This window comes from Schistocerca serialis, chromosome 1, assembly GCF_023864345.2.
Source record: "Schistocerca serialis cubense isolate TAMUIC-IGC-003099 chromosome 1, iqSchSeri2.2, whole genome shotgun sequence".
Classification (NCBI taxonomy): Eukaryota; Metazoa; Arthropoda; class Insecta; order Orthoptera; family Acrididae; genus Schistocerca; species Schistocerca serialis.
In genome coordinates, this window is record NC_064638.1 from 811,596,419 (window position 1) to 811,611,093 (window position 14,675).

General features: G+C 44.0%; 1 protein-coding gene across 1 annotated transcript in view; it reads left to right on the forward strand.

The window, feature by feature from the left end:
- Positions 1 to 14,675, forward strand: part of LOC126484199 (zinc finger and SCAN domain-containing protein 12-like) — a 65,753-nt gene that overhangs the window by 26,459 nt on the left and 24,619 nt on the right. Inside the window, exons 7-8 of the mRNA XM_050107615.1 lie at positions 6 to 173; positions 294 to 486. Coding sequence (XP_049963572.1) covers positions 6 to 173; positions 294 to 486 — 361 coding nt within the window. The remainder of the gene's footprint in view (positions 1 to 5; positions 174 to 293; positions 487 to 14,675) is intronic.

The following is a 14,675-nucleotide window of genomic DNA, read 5'->3' on the forward strand; positions in this document are numbered from 1 at the left end:
TTTAGCTTACACACTAGAGGTGGTCTGACAGCTCATCAAAATGTTCATAAATTAGGTCGACGTTTCATGTGCGATGTTTGTGGGAAGACTTTCACACAGAAAGTAAACATGCAGCAACATGTGAAGCATCACACTGGGGAACGTCCATACGCCTGTGAAAAATGTGGAAAGTGGTATGAATTTATCCCTAATTTTTTTTTTTTTTTTTTTTAAGTGTGTTGATTTCATTTTTGGACTCAAATACTTCACTACCATGAAAAATTCTTATAGTTTTATTTTTTCTTTTGTTTCAGCTTTGCTGAAAAATCACACTTAAATCGTCACTACAGCTTTCACAGTGAGAAGAGGCCTTATCAGTGTCCTGTCTGTCAAAAAATGTACAAAACTGAACGGTGCTTGAAGGTCCATGCTATGGTTCATGCTGAAGCGAGACCTTATGTTTGCACATATTGCAATAAAGGATTCCTTAGCACTACAAAATTAAAGGTATTGTATTGCTCGTTTCACAGCCCCACACAATTTTGTATTCTATTGTATGTAATAGAGCCCTGTCAGAAGTGTGTAGTATAACAACTGAAAAGACTTTATAAGGCATAAATGAAGTAGCTCACCTTAGCAAGATAATGAAGGAATGATGACAGGAAAATGGGAACATTTTGTGATTTCGTGGGATGTTGAATAAAACTGAGCATTAGTTCTACATAATTTTCCTTTTATCAGATAAACATTACATTTTTATGGATGAATAACAGCTGTGTATTTCAAATTTCCACCACTCCTATTTGAGTATAAGATAATGAAGAGTGAGAAGTTAACAATGCAGAGAGTGAAGAAAAAAATGAATGTTAAAGAGACTAGCAGTGTAGGGAGAGTGATTGTGCACATTGTATCTGTAACATTTGTTAAGTAGCTTGAAGTGATCTTTTGTTGTTTTATAACGGAGGTGCCTCTTATGATCCAGGGCCAGTTTTTGCTGCCACTCATACAGTACTAAAAATTTTAAATAGTTAAGTTGAGGCAAATAATGATTATAGATATGTACAATAATAAGCACAATGCAGAACTTTATTAGAAGACACCTCCGAGGTAAGATATATTGGTATAGGAGAATAAATACAAGTAGGATTACTGCAAGAAACACTAACATTTAAAGATGAAATGTCAGTTGCCCTGAAGTCAACATGCCGTACAAAGAACATCAATCAAATTCAGAAATGTAATAATGTCCCAAGAATGCCCACTGATGACTTTTAATAGAAGGTCTGATTCTGTATAAAAACAATACTTCAGTCTGTCTAAAAACACAGATGATGTGACTTACCGGACAAAAGTGCTGGCAGGTCGATAGACACACAAACAAACACAAACATACACATGAAATTCAAGCTTTCGCAACAAACTGTTGCCTCATCAGGAAAGAGGGAAAGACAAAAGGATGTGGGTTTTAAGGGAGAGGGTAAGGAGTCATTCCAATCCCGGGAGCGGAAAGACTTACCTTAGGGGGAAAAAAGGGGTATACACTCGCACACACACACATATCCATCCGCACATACACAGACACAAGCAGACATTTGTAAAGGCAAAGAGTTTGGGCAGAGATGTCAGTCGAGGCAGAAGTACAGAGGCAAAGATGTTGTTGAAAGACGGGTGAGGTATGAGCGGCGGCAAATTGAAATTAGCGGAGATTGAGGCCTGGCGGGTAACGAGAAGAGAGGATATACTGAAGGGCAAGTTCCCATCTCCGGAGTTCTGACAGGTTGGTGTTAGTGGGAAGTATCCAGATAACCCGGACGGTGTAACACTGTGCCAAGATGTGCTGGCCGTGCACCAAGGCATGTTTAGCCACAGGGTGATCCTCATTACCAACAAACACTGTCTGCCTGTGTCCATTCATGCGAATGGACAGTTTGTTGCTGGTCATTCCCACATAGAAAGCTTCACAGTGTAGGCAGGTCAGTTGGTAAATCACGTGGGTGCTTTCACACGTGGCTCTGCCTTTGATCGTGTACACCTTCCGGGTTACAGGACTGGAGTAGGTGGTGGTGGGAGGGTGCATGGGACAGGTTTTACACCGGGGGCGGTTACAAGGGTAGGAGCCAGAGGGTAGGGAAGGTGGTTTGGGGATTTCATAGGGATGAACTAAGAGGTAACGAAGGTTAGGTGGACGGCAGAAAGACACTCTTGGTGGAGTGGGGAGGATTTCATGAAGGATGGATCTCATTTCAGGGCATGATTTGAGGAAGTCGTATCCCTGCTGGAGAGCCACATTCAGAGTCTGATCCAGTCCCGGAAAGTATCCTGTCACAAGTGGGGCACTTTTGGGGTTCTTCTGTGGGAGGTTCTGGGTTTGAATGATTAATGGAAAATCTCATATAAGATGTGAAACAAATACTAACAAAGAGATAGAGGGGCTGGCCAGTACTTACCTCAGCTCAGTACAGCCGATAGATACACATAAAACAGAACTGAAAATTTACATTCCTAGCTTTCGGAACTTTGTTCCTTCATCAGGGAGGAGAGAGGGGAAAAAAGGGAAGAAGGGAAAGTGGATTCAGTTACTCACAACCCAGGTTATGAAGCAACAGGGAAAGGTAAACAGGGAGGGTAGCAAGGATGGAGGCATGGTTATCAGAGGGAAGCCAAAGATATTCTACTGTAAGTACTGTGCCAGCTTCAAACCAAAGAGGATGCATACAGAAGTAAAGAGGTATATAGTATAAAGATAAACACAACTATGTAGGAGGAAAAGATGCGTGAATGGCTAAAGAGGAAAGGGAAAGAGGAGAAGACTGAAGAGTGAATGGGAGTGAGGTTGTTTAACGTAGGTTCAGTCCAGGGGGATGGCGGGATGAAAGGATGTGTTGGAGTGCAAGTTCCCATCTCCGCAGTTCAGAGGGACTGGTGTTGGGTGGGAGAAGCCAAATGGCACATACGGTGTAGCAGGTTCCTAGGTCCCTAGAATTATGCTGGAGGGCATGCTCCGCTACTGGGTATTGGGCATCTCCTAGGCGGACAGTTCGTCTGTGTCCGTTCATGCGCTCAGCCAGTTTGGTTGTTGTCATGCCGATGTAAAAGGCTGTGCAGTGCAGGCATGTCAGTTGATAAATGACATGTGTAGTTTCACACGTAGCCCTGCCTTGAATTGTGTATGTTTTACCAGTAGCGGGGCTGGAGTAGGTGGTTGTGGGGGGATGCATGGGGCAGGTTTTGCAGCGGGGTCGGTTACAGGGGTAGGAACCGCTGGGTAGAGAAGGTAGTCTGGGAATATTGTAGGGTTTAACAAGGATGTTACGGAGGTTAGGGGGGCGACGAAAGGCAACTCTGGGTGGTGTGGGGAGAATTTTGTCAAGGGATGATCTCATTTCAGGGGTTGACTTGAGAAAGTCATATCCCTGGCGGAGTAATTTGTTGATGTTTTCGAGGCCAGGATAATATTGGGTGACAAGGGGGATGCTTCTGTGTGGTCTGGGGGTAGGAACATTGTTGTTGGACGGGGAGGAATGTATTGCTCGGGAAATCTGTTTGTGGACAAGGTCTGCAGGATAGTTGCAGGAGAGGAAAGCACTGGTCAGGTTATTGGTGTAGTTGTTGAGGGATTCGTCACTGGAGCAGATACGTTTGCCACGAATACCTAGGCTGTAGGGAAGGGAGCGTTTGATGTGGAAAGGATGGCAGCTATCAAAGTGAAGGTACTGTTGTTTGTTTGTGGGTTTGATATGGACAGAGGTGTGGATGTGAGCTTCAACAAGATGAAGGTCAACATCCAGGAAGGTGGCTTGGGTTTTGGAGAAGGACCAGGTGAAATTCAGATTCGAAAAGGAGTTGAGGTTATGGAGGAAATTAAGGAGTGTTTCTTCACCATGAGTCCAGACCACAAAGATGTCATCTATAAACCTATACCAAGCATCCCCCTTGTCACCCAATATTATCCTGGCCTCGAAAACATCAACAAATTACTCCGCCAGGGATATGACTTTCTCAAGTCAACCCCTGAAATGAGATCATCCCTTGACAAAATTCTCCCCACACCACCCAGAGTTGCCTTTCGTCGCCCCCCTAACCTCCGTAACATCCTTGTTAAACCCTACAATATTCCCAGACTACCTTCTCTACCCAGCGGTTCCTACCCCTGTAACCGACCCCGCTGCAAAACCTGCCCCATGCATCCCCCCACAACCACCTACTCCAGCCCCGCTACTGGTAAAACATACACAATTCAAGGCAGGGCTACGTGTGAAACTACACATGTCATTTATCAACTGACATGCCTGCACTGCACAGCCTTTTACATCGGCATGACAACAACCAAACTGGCTGAGCGCATGAACGGACACAGACGAACTGTCCGCCTAGGAGTTGCCCAATACCCAGTAGCGGAGCATGCCCTCCAGCATAATTCTAGGGACCTAGGAACCTGCTACACCGTATGTGCCATTTGGCTTCTCCCACCCAACACCAGTCCCTCTGAACTGCGGAGATGGGAACTTGCACTCCAACACATCCTTTCATCCCGCCATCCCCCTGGACTGAACCTACGTTAAACAACCTCACTCCCATTCACTCTTCAGTCTTCTCCTCTTTCCCTTTCCTCTTTAGCCATTCACGCATCTTTTCCTCCTACATAGTTGTGTTTATCTTTATACTATATACCTCTTTACTTCTGTATGCATCCTCTTTGGTTTGAAGCTGGCACAGTACTTACAGTAGAATATCTTTGGCTTCCCTCTGATAACCATGCCTCCATCCTTGCTACCCTCCCTGTTTACCTTTCCCTGTTGCTTCATAACCTGGGTTGTGAGTAACTGAATCCACTTTCCCTTCTTCCCTTTTTTCCCCTCTCTCCTCCCTGATGAAGGAACAAAGTTCCGAAAGCTAGGAATGTAAATTTTCAGTTCTGTTTTATGTGTATCTATCGGCTGTACTGAGCTGAGGTAAGTACTGGCCAGCCCCTCTATCTCTTTGTTAGTATAGGTTCTGGGTTTGAGTAGATGAGGAAGTGGCTCTGGTTATTTGCTTCTGTACCAGGTCGGAAGGGTAGTTGCGGGATGCGAAAGCTGTTTTCAGGTTGTTGGTGTAATGGTTAAGGGATTCCGGACTGGAGCAGATTCGTTTGCCACGAAGACCTAGGCTGTAGGGAAGGGACCGTTTGATGTGGAATGGGTGGCAGCTGTCATAATGGAGGTACTGTTGCTTGTTGGTGGGTTTGATGTGGACGGACATGTGAAGCTGGCCATTGGACAGGTGGAGGTCAATGTCAAGGAAAGTGGCATGGGATTTGGAGTAGGACCAGGTGAATCTGATGGAACCAAAGGAGTTGAGGTTGGAGAGGAAATTCTGGAGTTCTTCTTCACTGTGAGTCCAGATCATGAAGATGTCATCAATAAATCTGTACCAAACTTTGGGTTGGCAGGCCTGGGCAACCAAGAAGGCTTCCTCTAAGCGACCCATGAATAGGTTGGCGTACGAGGGGGCCATCCTGGTGCCCATGGCTGTTCCCTTCGAAAGTGAACAAGTTGTGGGTCACGATGAAGCTGGCTAAGGTAATGAGGAAAGAGGTTTTTGGTAGGGTGGCAGGTGATCGGCGTGAAAGGAAGTGCTCCATCGCAGCGAGGCCCTGGATGTGCGGAATATTTGTGTATAAGGAAGTCGCATCAATGGTTACAAGGATGGTTTCCGGGGGTAACAGACTGGGTAGGGATTCTAGGCGTTCGAGAAAGTGGTTGGTGTCTTTGATGAAGGATGGGAGACTGCATGTAATGGGTTGAAGGTGTTGATCTACGTAGGCAGAGATACGTTATGTGGGGGCTTGGTAGCCAGCTACAATGGGACGGCTGGGATGATTGGGTTTGTGAATTTTAGGAAGAAGGTAGAAGGTAGGGGTGCGGGGTGTTGGTGGGGTCAGGAGGTTGATGGAGTCAGGTGAAAGGTTTTGTAGGGGGCCTAAGGTTCTGAGGATTCCTTGAAGCTCTGCCTGAACATCAGGAATGGGATTACCTTGGCAAACTTTGTATGTAGTGTTGTCTGAAAGCTGACGCAGTCCCTCAGCCACATACTCCCAACGATCAAGTACCACGGTTGTGGAACCCTTGTCCGCCAGAAGAATGACGATGGATCGGTCAGCCTTCAGATCACGGATAGCCTGGGCTTCAGCAGTGGTGATGTTGGGAGTAGGATTAAGGTTTTTTAAGAAGGATTGAGAGGCAAGGCTGGAAGTCAGAAATTCCTGGAAAGTTTAGAGAGGGTGATTTTGAGGAAGAGGAGGTGGGTCCCACTGTGACGGAGGACGGAACTGTTCCAGGCAGGGTTCAATTTGGATAGTGTCTTGGGGAGTTGGACCATTAGGAGTAGGATTAGGATCATTTTTCTTCATGGCAAAGTGATATTTCCAGCAGAGAGTACGGGTGTAGGACAGTAAATCTTTGACAAGGGCTGTTTGGTTGAATTTGGGAGTGGGGCTGACGGTGAGGCCTTTGGATAGGACAGAGGTTTCGGATTGGGAGAGAGGTTTGGGGGAAAGGTTAACTACTGAATTAGGGTGTTGTGGTTCCAGATTGTCTTGATTGGAATTTTGAGGTTTTGGGGGTAGTGGAGCTGGAAGTGGGAGATTGAGTAGATGGGAGACACTGGGTCTGTGTGCAATGAGAGGAGGTTGAGGTTTGCTGGAAAGGTTGTGAAGGGTGAGTGAGTTGCCTTTCCGGAGGTGGGAAACCAGGAGATTGGATAGTTTTTTGAGGTGGAGGGTGGCATGCTGTTCTAATTTGCGATTGGCCTGTAGGAGGATGGTCTGAATAGCCGGTGTGGATGTGGGAGAGGAAAGATTGAGGACTTTTAATAAGGATAGAAGTTGACGAATGTGTTCATTGGCTGAGTTGATGTGTAGGTGAAGGATTAGGTGGGTGAGGGCAATGGATTGTTCAGTTTGGAACTGGTATAGGGACTGATGGAAAGAAGGATTACAGCCAGAGATGGGAACTTTAAGTGTGAGGCCTTTGGGGGTAATGCCAAATGTCAGACAAGCCTGAGAAAATAAAATATGGGAGCGTAATCTGGCTAGGGCGAAGGCATGTTTGCGGAGGGAATGTAAATAAAACTTCATGATCTGGACTCACAGTGAAGAAGAACTCCAGAATTTCCTCTCCAACCACAACTCCTTTGGTTCCATCAGATTCACCTGGTCCTACTCCAAATCCCATGCCACTTTCCTTGACATTGACCTCCACCTGTCCAATGGCCAGCTTCACATGTCCGTCCACATCAAACCCACCAACAAGCAACAGTACCTCCATTATGACAGCTGCCACCCATTCCACATCAAACGGTCCCTTCCCTACAGCCTAGGTCTTCGTGGCAAACGAATCTGCTCCAGTCCGGAATCCCTTAACCATTACACCAACAACCTGAAAACAGCTTTCGCATCCCGCAACTACCCTCCCGACCTGGTACAGAAGCAAATAACCAGAGCCACTTCCTCATCTACTCAAACCCAGAACCTCCCACAGAAGAACCCCAAAAGTGCCCCACTTGTGACAGGATACTTTCCGGGACTGGATCAGACTCTGAATGTGGCTCTCCAGCAGGGATACGACTTCCTCAAATCATGCCCTGAAATGAGATCCATCCTTCATGAAATCCTCCCCACTCCACCAAGAGTGTCTTTCTGCCGTCCACCTAACCTTCGTAACCTCTTAGTTCATCCCTATGAAATCCCCAAACCACCTTCCCTACCCTCTGGCTCCTACCCTTGTAACCACCCCCGGTGTAAAACCTGTCCCATGCACCCTCCCACCACCACCTACTCCAGTCCTGTAACCCGGAAGGTGTACACGATCAAAGGCAGAGCCACGTGTGAAAGCACCCACGTGATTTACCAACTGACCTGCCTACACTGTGAAGCTTTCTATGTGGGAATGACCAGCAACAAACTGTCCATTCGCATGAATGGACACAGGCAGACAGTGTTTGTTGGTAATGAGGATCACCCTGTGGCTAAACATGCCTTGGTGCACGGCCAGCACATCTTGGCACAGTGTTACACCGTCCGGGTTATCTGGATACTTCCCACTAACACCAACCTGTCAGAACTCCGGAGATGGGAACTTGCCCTTCAGTATATCCTCTCTTCTCGTTACCCGCCAGGCCTCAATCTCCGCTAATTTCAATTTGCTGCCGCTCATACCTCACCTGTCTTTCAACAACATCTTTGCCTCTGTACTTCCGCCTCGACTGACATCTCTGCCCAAACTCTTTGCCTTTACAAATGTCTGCTTGTGTCTGTGTATGTGCGGATGGATATGTGTGTGTGTGCGAGTGTATACCCCTTTTTTCCCCCTAAGGTAAGTCTTTCCGCTCCCGGGATTGGAATGACTCCTTACCCTCTCCCTTAAAACCCACATCCTTTTGTCTTTCCCTCTTTCCTGATGAGGCAACAGTTTGTTGCGAAAGCTTGAATTTCATGTGTATGTTTGTGTTTGTTTGTGTGTCTATCGACCTGCCAGCACTTTCGTTCGGTAAGTCACATCATCTCTGTTTTTAGATATATTTTTCCCACGTGGAATGTTTCCCTCTATTATATACTTCAGTCTGTGATGGACATACCACACGGGCAGCATGAAATGAGCTAAAATTGCCACAGCCTCTTCTGGAAAGAAAGCAACCTGTGGGATAATAGGTGTCACCTTTCATAATGCTGTATCTTCTGAATCCTGTGCATTTGGATGGGACCGCAAATGCCCCCTTCCTCCCTGTAGTTTCATAGGATATTTTGATATCTATCTCCAAGTAACAGCTAGTTTACGTGTTTTAGCACCCTCATGGCATCTGAGGAGCAAACAAACCTGTGACCATTTGTGCTGCCATTCTTCATACATGTTCAATATATCCTATTGATCTGACTCCATGGGCCCTCCCAACACTTGAGTAATATTCTATGATGGGACCACAAGTGTTTTGTAAGCAGTCTCCTTTGTAGAAGGGTAGCATTTTTCCAGTATCCTATCACTGAACCAAAGTCTGCCACCTGCTTGACTTAGAATTTACAATGAGACCTTGCAGACTGGCCCTCCTGGATTTTCATTATACCTATAGGATTTAAAGGTCAGTACCCAGACATCAATTTCCCAAAGCAGTACAGCACAATTCTCAGAAAGACTTAAACAGCCATCTTTGAAGGTCAGAAGATTTCTGAATGTGGTGAAGTACAAAACATTTCTATCTATTTACTGTAATTGTCAATAGATCAGTGTATAATGTAAGTGTCTGGTAATTTTGTTGTCACTAGTTTGAATCTTGCAAGCAACAACTTTTTTCTACTTTTATTTCAATTTCATATTTGTTAACAAATAGGAAATAATATGTATTTAATGTTTTTTAAATAAAAATACTGACTTATTTTTAATTACTAAATTAATGCATTCACCGTAAACTAATCATAGGTCCTATGCTTTTTCATCTGATGACACAAGCAATGTTACATTTCTGAACATGTAAAGCAAATTTTCAACATCTGCACCACATTGATATCTTATCAAGATCTGACTGAGTATGTATGCAGCTTATTTTCAGACAATACTTTGTTACAGATAACATCACCTGCTAACAATCTGAGGGCACTATTAATATTGTCTGCTATGTCATTAATACACAACATTAACAGCAATGATTCAAACATCCTTTCCTGGGGTATTGTTGGTGTGGTACTGACTCAAATGTTTTTCAGAAGTCAAGCTTATTTTCAGACAATACTTTGTTACAGATAACATCACCTGCTAACAATCTGAGGGCACTATTAATATTGTCTGCTATGTCATTAATATACAACATTAACAGCAATGATTCAAACATCCTTTCCTGGGGTATTGTTGGTGTGGTACTGACTCAAATGTTTTTCAGAAGTCAAGAAATACTGCATCTGTCTGACTGACTTATGCCATTGCTTCTAGGATGTCATCAGAAAAGTGGAGTTTTGTTTCAAATGACAGATGTTTTCAAAAACTGTGCTAATTGACATAGAATGTGTCATTCTGGTTGAGATAATTCATTACATGTGAGCTCAGAATATGTTATAAGATTGTACAACAGGTGAATGTTAAAGGTATTGGGTCACACTTTTGTGAATCACTTCTGCCTCTCTTCTTGTTGGTGGATGCAGTGTGTGCTTTCTTCCAACTACTGGGCAGTTTCTCATTTGAGAGATGTATGGTATTTTACAGTTAAAAAAAAGGGGTTCACTCAAATGCAAATTCTGTGTGGAATCTGATAGAAATTCCCTGGAGCTTTATCCAATTTTAGTGATTTCAATCATTTCTCAACACCACTGACACCACTATCTATATCAGTCATTTTTGCAGTGGTGCGAGAATTAAACTAGGGCAGTATTCCTGGATCTTCATGTACAAAAGAACATTTTGAAAATGAAGTTAAACATTTCTGCTTCTCCTTTGCTACATTCAATTTGGTTCCTCTGTCGTTCTCGAGTATCAGGACACTAACTTTGGTGTTATTGACAGCCTTTACATATGACCAGAGCTTATTTGTGGTTTGTGAGAAGTATCTTCATGGATTCTGCTAAGGTAATTGTTGAAGGGTTTTGCACTATGCATTTTGACAGCGCAATTTAACATTTGCCTGACTATAGCTCTGTTATGAAATAGTCATTGTTTCTTTAGAAGTTCCTTTACAGAGACTGTATGCTATGTAGGGTTCCTCCTATCATGAACTGTTGACTAGGTACACATTTATGTAGTTCATATTCTTCTAACTTTTGATCACAGTTCCAGGAGATGCTTCTGCCCTTGGCAAAATATTTCTAGTTCTTCCACGAGATGTGGCATTACTGCTTCGTTATCTCGCTTGCAGAAGATGTAAATATTTCTCATTATTTAGCTGTCCTTTGTAACTTGGTAACCATTATTGCTATAGCTGCTTCATATCACTGATACCAGTTTCAACATGGTCATTCTCAAAGAGGTCAGGTTTGTTTGTTGCCATTATATTCCATACTAGCTTTGCCTCTTTTGTCTTTTGCAATGCAATGCCTCTTTTTACAAACACGCACACACACACACACACACACACACACACACACAGAGAGAGAGAGAGAGAGAGAGAGAGAGAGAGAGAGAGAGAGAGATGAATATTCACTTCCACATATATTTAACATATTTCACACATATTTGTACACACACTTCCTCCAGATCTCTAGCGACTGATTCTTTGCTGTTTTACATCATGTGACTCTAGAGAAGGTGTTAAATACATCTGTAGTACTGAGCCATGTGGCATGATCTTGGGTCTGAAACCTGATGTGGTTGATGCATTTTGTAACACAAATGAGAGACTGACTATGCTTCATAGATTTGAAGTATTCCAAGTCAAATAATTACAGGGAACAAATGCCAACATTTTATTTTTGAATGTTTGTACATATCACTCTTTCTCATCATCACTGCCACCCCTAGTGGTAATGGAGTAGTAATCCCACAGCTTCTTTATGCAAGTAATGAGCCATGTATATACCACAATTGATTGTAATTGCTCCAGGCATTCCTGAGTTATACTTTTTTAACCCAAACACTAAACAATAGATGTGTTAGGAATGTCTTACTGTACCAGTTAATTTTTAAAGACATCAAGTGATATGTGTGTCAGTTGTGGTAGAAATTCCTTCAGGCATAATAGAAATATGCTGATATGTCAGTGTCTTTGCACCCCTTATTTATTTGTCATAACTGCCACTGATAAGTCTAGCAGCCTGGAAAAATATAGATTTGCTACAAATATCAATCATTACAGAATATTTTTACATGTCAAATCTTCTCATCCTCTTCCTCACCCCTAGGGGCGGTTTTGGTATATGATCCCCACAATATTTTTAAACAAATACTAACAAAGAGATAGAGAGGCTGGCCAGTACTTACCTCAGCTCAGTACAGCCGATAGATACACAAAAAACAGAACCGAAAATTTACGTTCCTAGCTTTCGGAACAAATGTTCCTTCATCAGGTAGGGGAGAGGGGAAAGAAAGGGAAGAAGGGAAAGTGGATTTAGTTACTCACAACCCAGGTTATGAAGCAACAGGGAAAGGAAAACAGGGAGGGTAGCAAGGATGGAGGCATGGTTGTCAGAGGGAAGCCAAAGATATTCTACTGTAAGTACTGTGCCAGCTTCAAACCAAAGAGGATGCATACAGAAGTAAAGAGGTATATAGTATAAAGATAACCACAACTATGTAGGATGAAAAGATGCGTGAATGGCTACAGAGGAAAGGGAAAGAGGAGAAGACTGAAGAGTAAATGGGAGTGAGGTTGTTTAATGTAGGTTCAGTCCAGGGGGATGGCGGGATAAGAGGATGTGTTGGAGTACAAGTTCCCATCTCCGCAGTTCAGAGGGACTGGTGTTGGGTGGGAGAAGCCAAATGGCACATACGGTGTAGCAGGTTCCTAGGTCCCTAGAATTATGGTTCAAATGGCTCTGAGCACTATGCGACTTAACTTCTGAGGTCGTAAGTCACCTAGAACTTAGAACTAATTAAACCTAACTAACCTAAGGACATCACACACATCCATGCCCGAGGCAGGATTCGAACCTGCAACCGTAGTGGTCGCTCGGTTCCAGACTGTAGCGCCTAGAACCGCACAGCCACTCCGGCCGGCCCTAGAATTATGCTGGAGGGCATGCTCCACTATTGGGTATTGGACATCTCCTAGGCAGACAGTTCGTCTGTGTCTGTTCATGCGTTCAGCCAGTTTAGTTGTTGTCATACTGATGTAAAAGGCTGTGCAGTGCAGGCATGTCAGCTGATAAATGATATGTGTAGTTTCACACGTGGCCCTGCCTTGAATTGTGTATGTTTTACCAGTAGTGGGGCTGGAGTAGGTGGTTGTGGGGGGATGCATGGGGCAGGTTTTGCAGTGGGGTCGGTTACAGGGGTAGGAACCGCTGGGTTGAGAAGGTAGTCTGGGAATATTGTAGGGTTTAACAAGGATGTTACGGAGGTTAGGGGGGCGACGAAAGGCAACTCTGGGTGGTGTGGGGAGAATTTTGTCAAGGGATGATCTCATTTCAGGGGTTGACTTGAGAAAGTCATGTCCCTGGCGGAGTAATTTGTTGATGTATTCGAGGCCAGGATAATATTGGGTGACAAGGGGGTGGTCTGGGGGTAGGAACATTGTTGTTGGACGGGGAGGAATGTATTGCTCGGGAGATCTGTTTGTGGACAAGGTCTGCAGGATAGTTGCGGGAGAGGAAAGCACTGGTCAGGTTATTGGTGTAATTGTTGAGGGATTCGTCACTGGAGCAGATACGTTTGCCACGAATACCTAGGCTGTAGGGAAGGGAGCGTTTGGTGTGGGATGGATGGCAGCTATCAAAGTGAAGGTACTGTTGTTTGTTTGTGGGTTTGCTCCTTGTATTATATGATCTCCTATGTTTTTAGGAGTGTCTCAGACTTTGATGCTTTCTTGATAATGCTCCGCCAGTTGATCACTAGTATTATAAAAATCTTGTCTGTGCAGTGCTGTGAATGCTTTGGCAGTTGATCACTGGAATATTTGTAGTCTTGTCTGTGGGGGCATTTCTTTGGATCTTACATGAATAATTCAAGGCCTCCTACAGCTCTCATCACCTAAAGAGTTGCCTAATCTAAAAAATTTCCGTGTGTGCAACCCAGACACGATCATCTACTTTTGTAGCAGCCTCTGAAGTGTAGCATCCATGTGACCCATTTAGAAGGCTCCTACAGTTCTCATCTTAATGGAGTAAGACTAGGACGTTGCAGCGTAGCTTGTCACAGAAGCTTTGAAGTCACTGCTTCAAGCCTTCCATTTGGCTCAGAATCAGGGGGCCACATAATTAGTTCAGGGGACAGTACTGCAGAATGTGAACTTCATTGAAGTTCCAAGAGAAAGGCTGATCTTCTCCACCTTGTCTGCCGGTTGCTGGAATGAGCTAATTTGTCCTCAAAGCACAGGTGACTGTTGTCGTTGTTGTTGTTGTGGTCTTCAGTCTTGTGACTGGTTTGATGCAGCTCTCCATGCTACTCTATCCTGTGCAAGCTTCTTCATCTCCCCGCGTACCTACTGCAGCCTACATCCTTCTGAATCTGCTTAGTGTATTCATCTCTTGGTCTCCCTCTACAATTTTTACCCTCCACCCTGTCCTCTAGTACTAAACTGGTGATCCCTTGATGCCTCAGAACATGTCCTACCAACCGATCCCTTCTTCTAGTCAAGTTGTGCCACAAACTCCTCTTCTCCCCAATTCTATTCAATACCTCCTCATTAGTTATGTGATCTACCCATCTAATCTTCAGCATTCTTCTGTAGCATCACATTTCGAAAGCTTCTATTCTCTTCTTGTCCAAACTATTTATTGTCCATGTTTCACTTCCATACATGGCTACACTCCATACAAATACTTTCAGAAACGACTTCCTGACACTTAAATCTATACTTGATGTTAACAAATTTCTCTTCTTCAGAAACGCTTTCCTTGCCATTGCCGGTCTACATTTTATATCCTCTGTACTTCGACCATCATCAGTTATTTTGCTCCCCAAATAGCAAAACTTCTTTACTATTTTAAGTGTCTCATTGCCTAATCTAATTCCCTCAGCATCACCTGACTTAATTCGATTACATTCCATTATCCTCATTTTGCTTTTGTTGATGTTCATCTT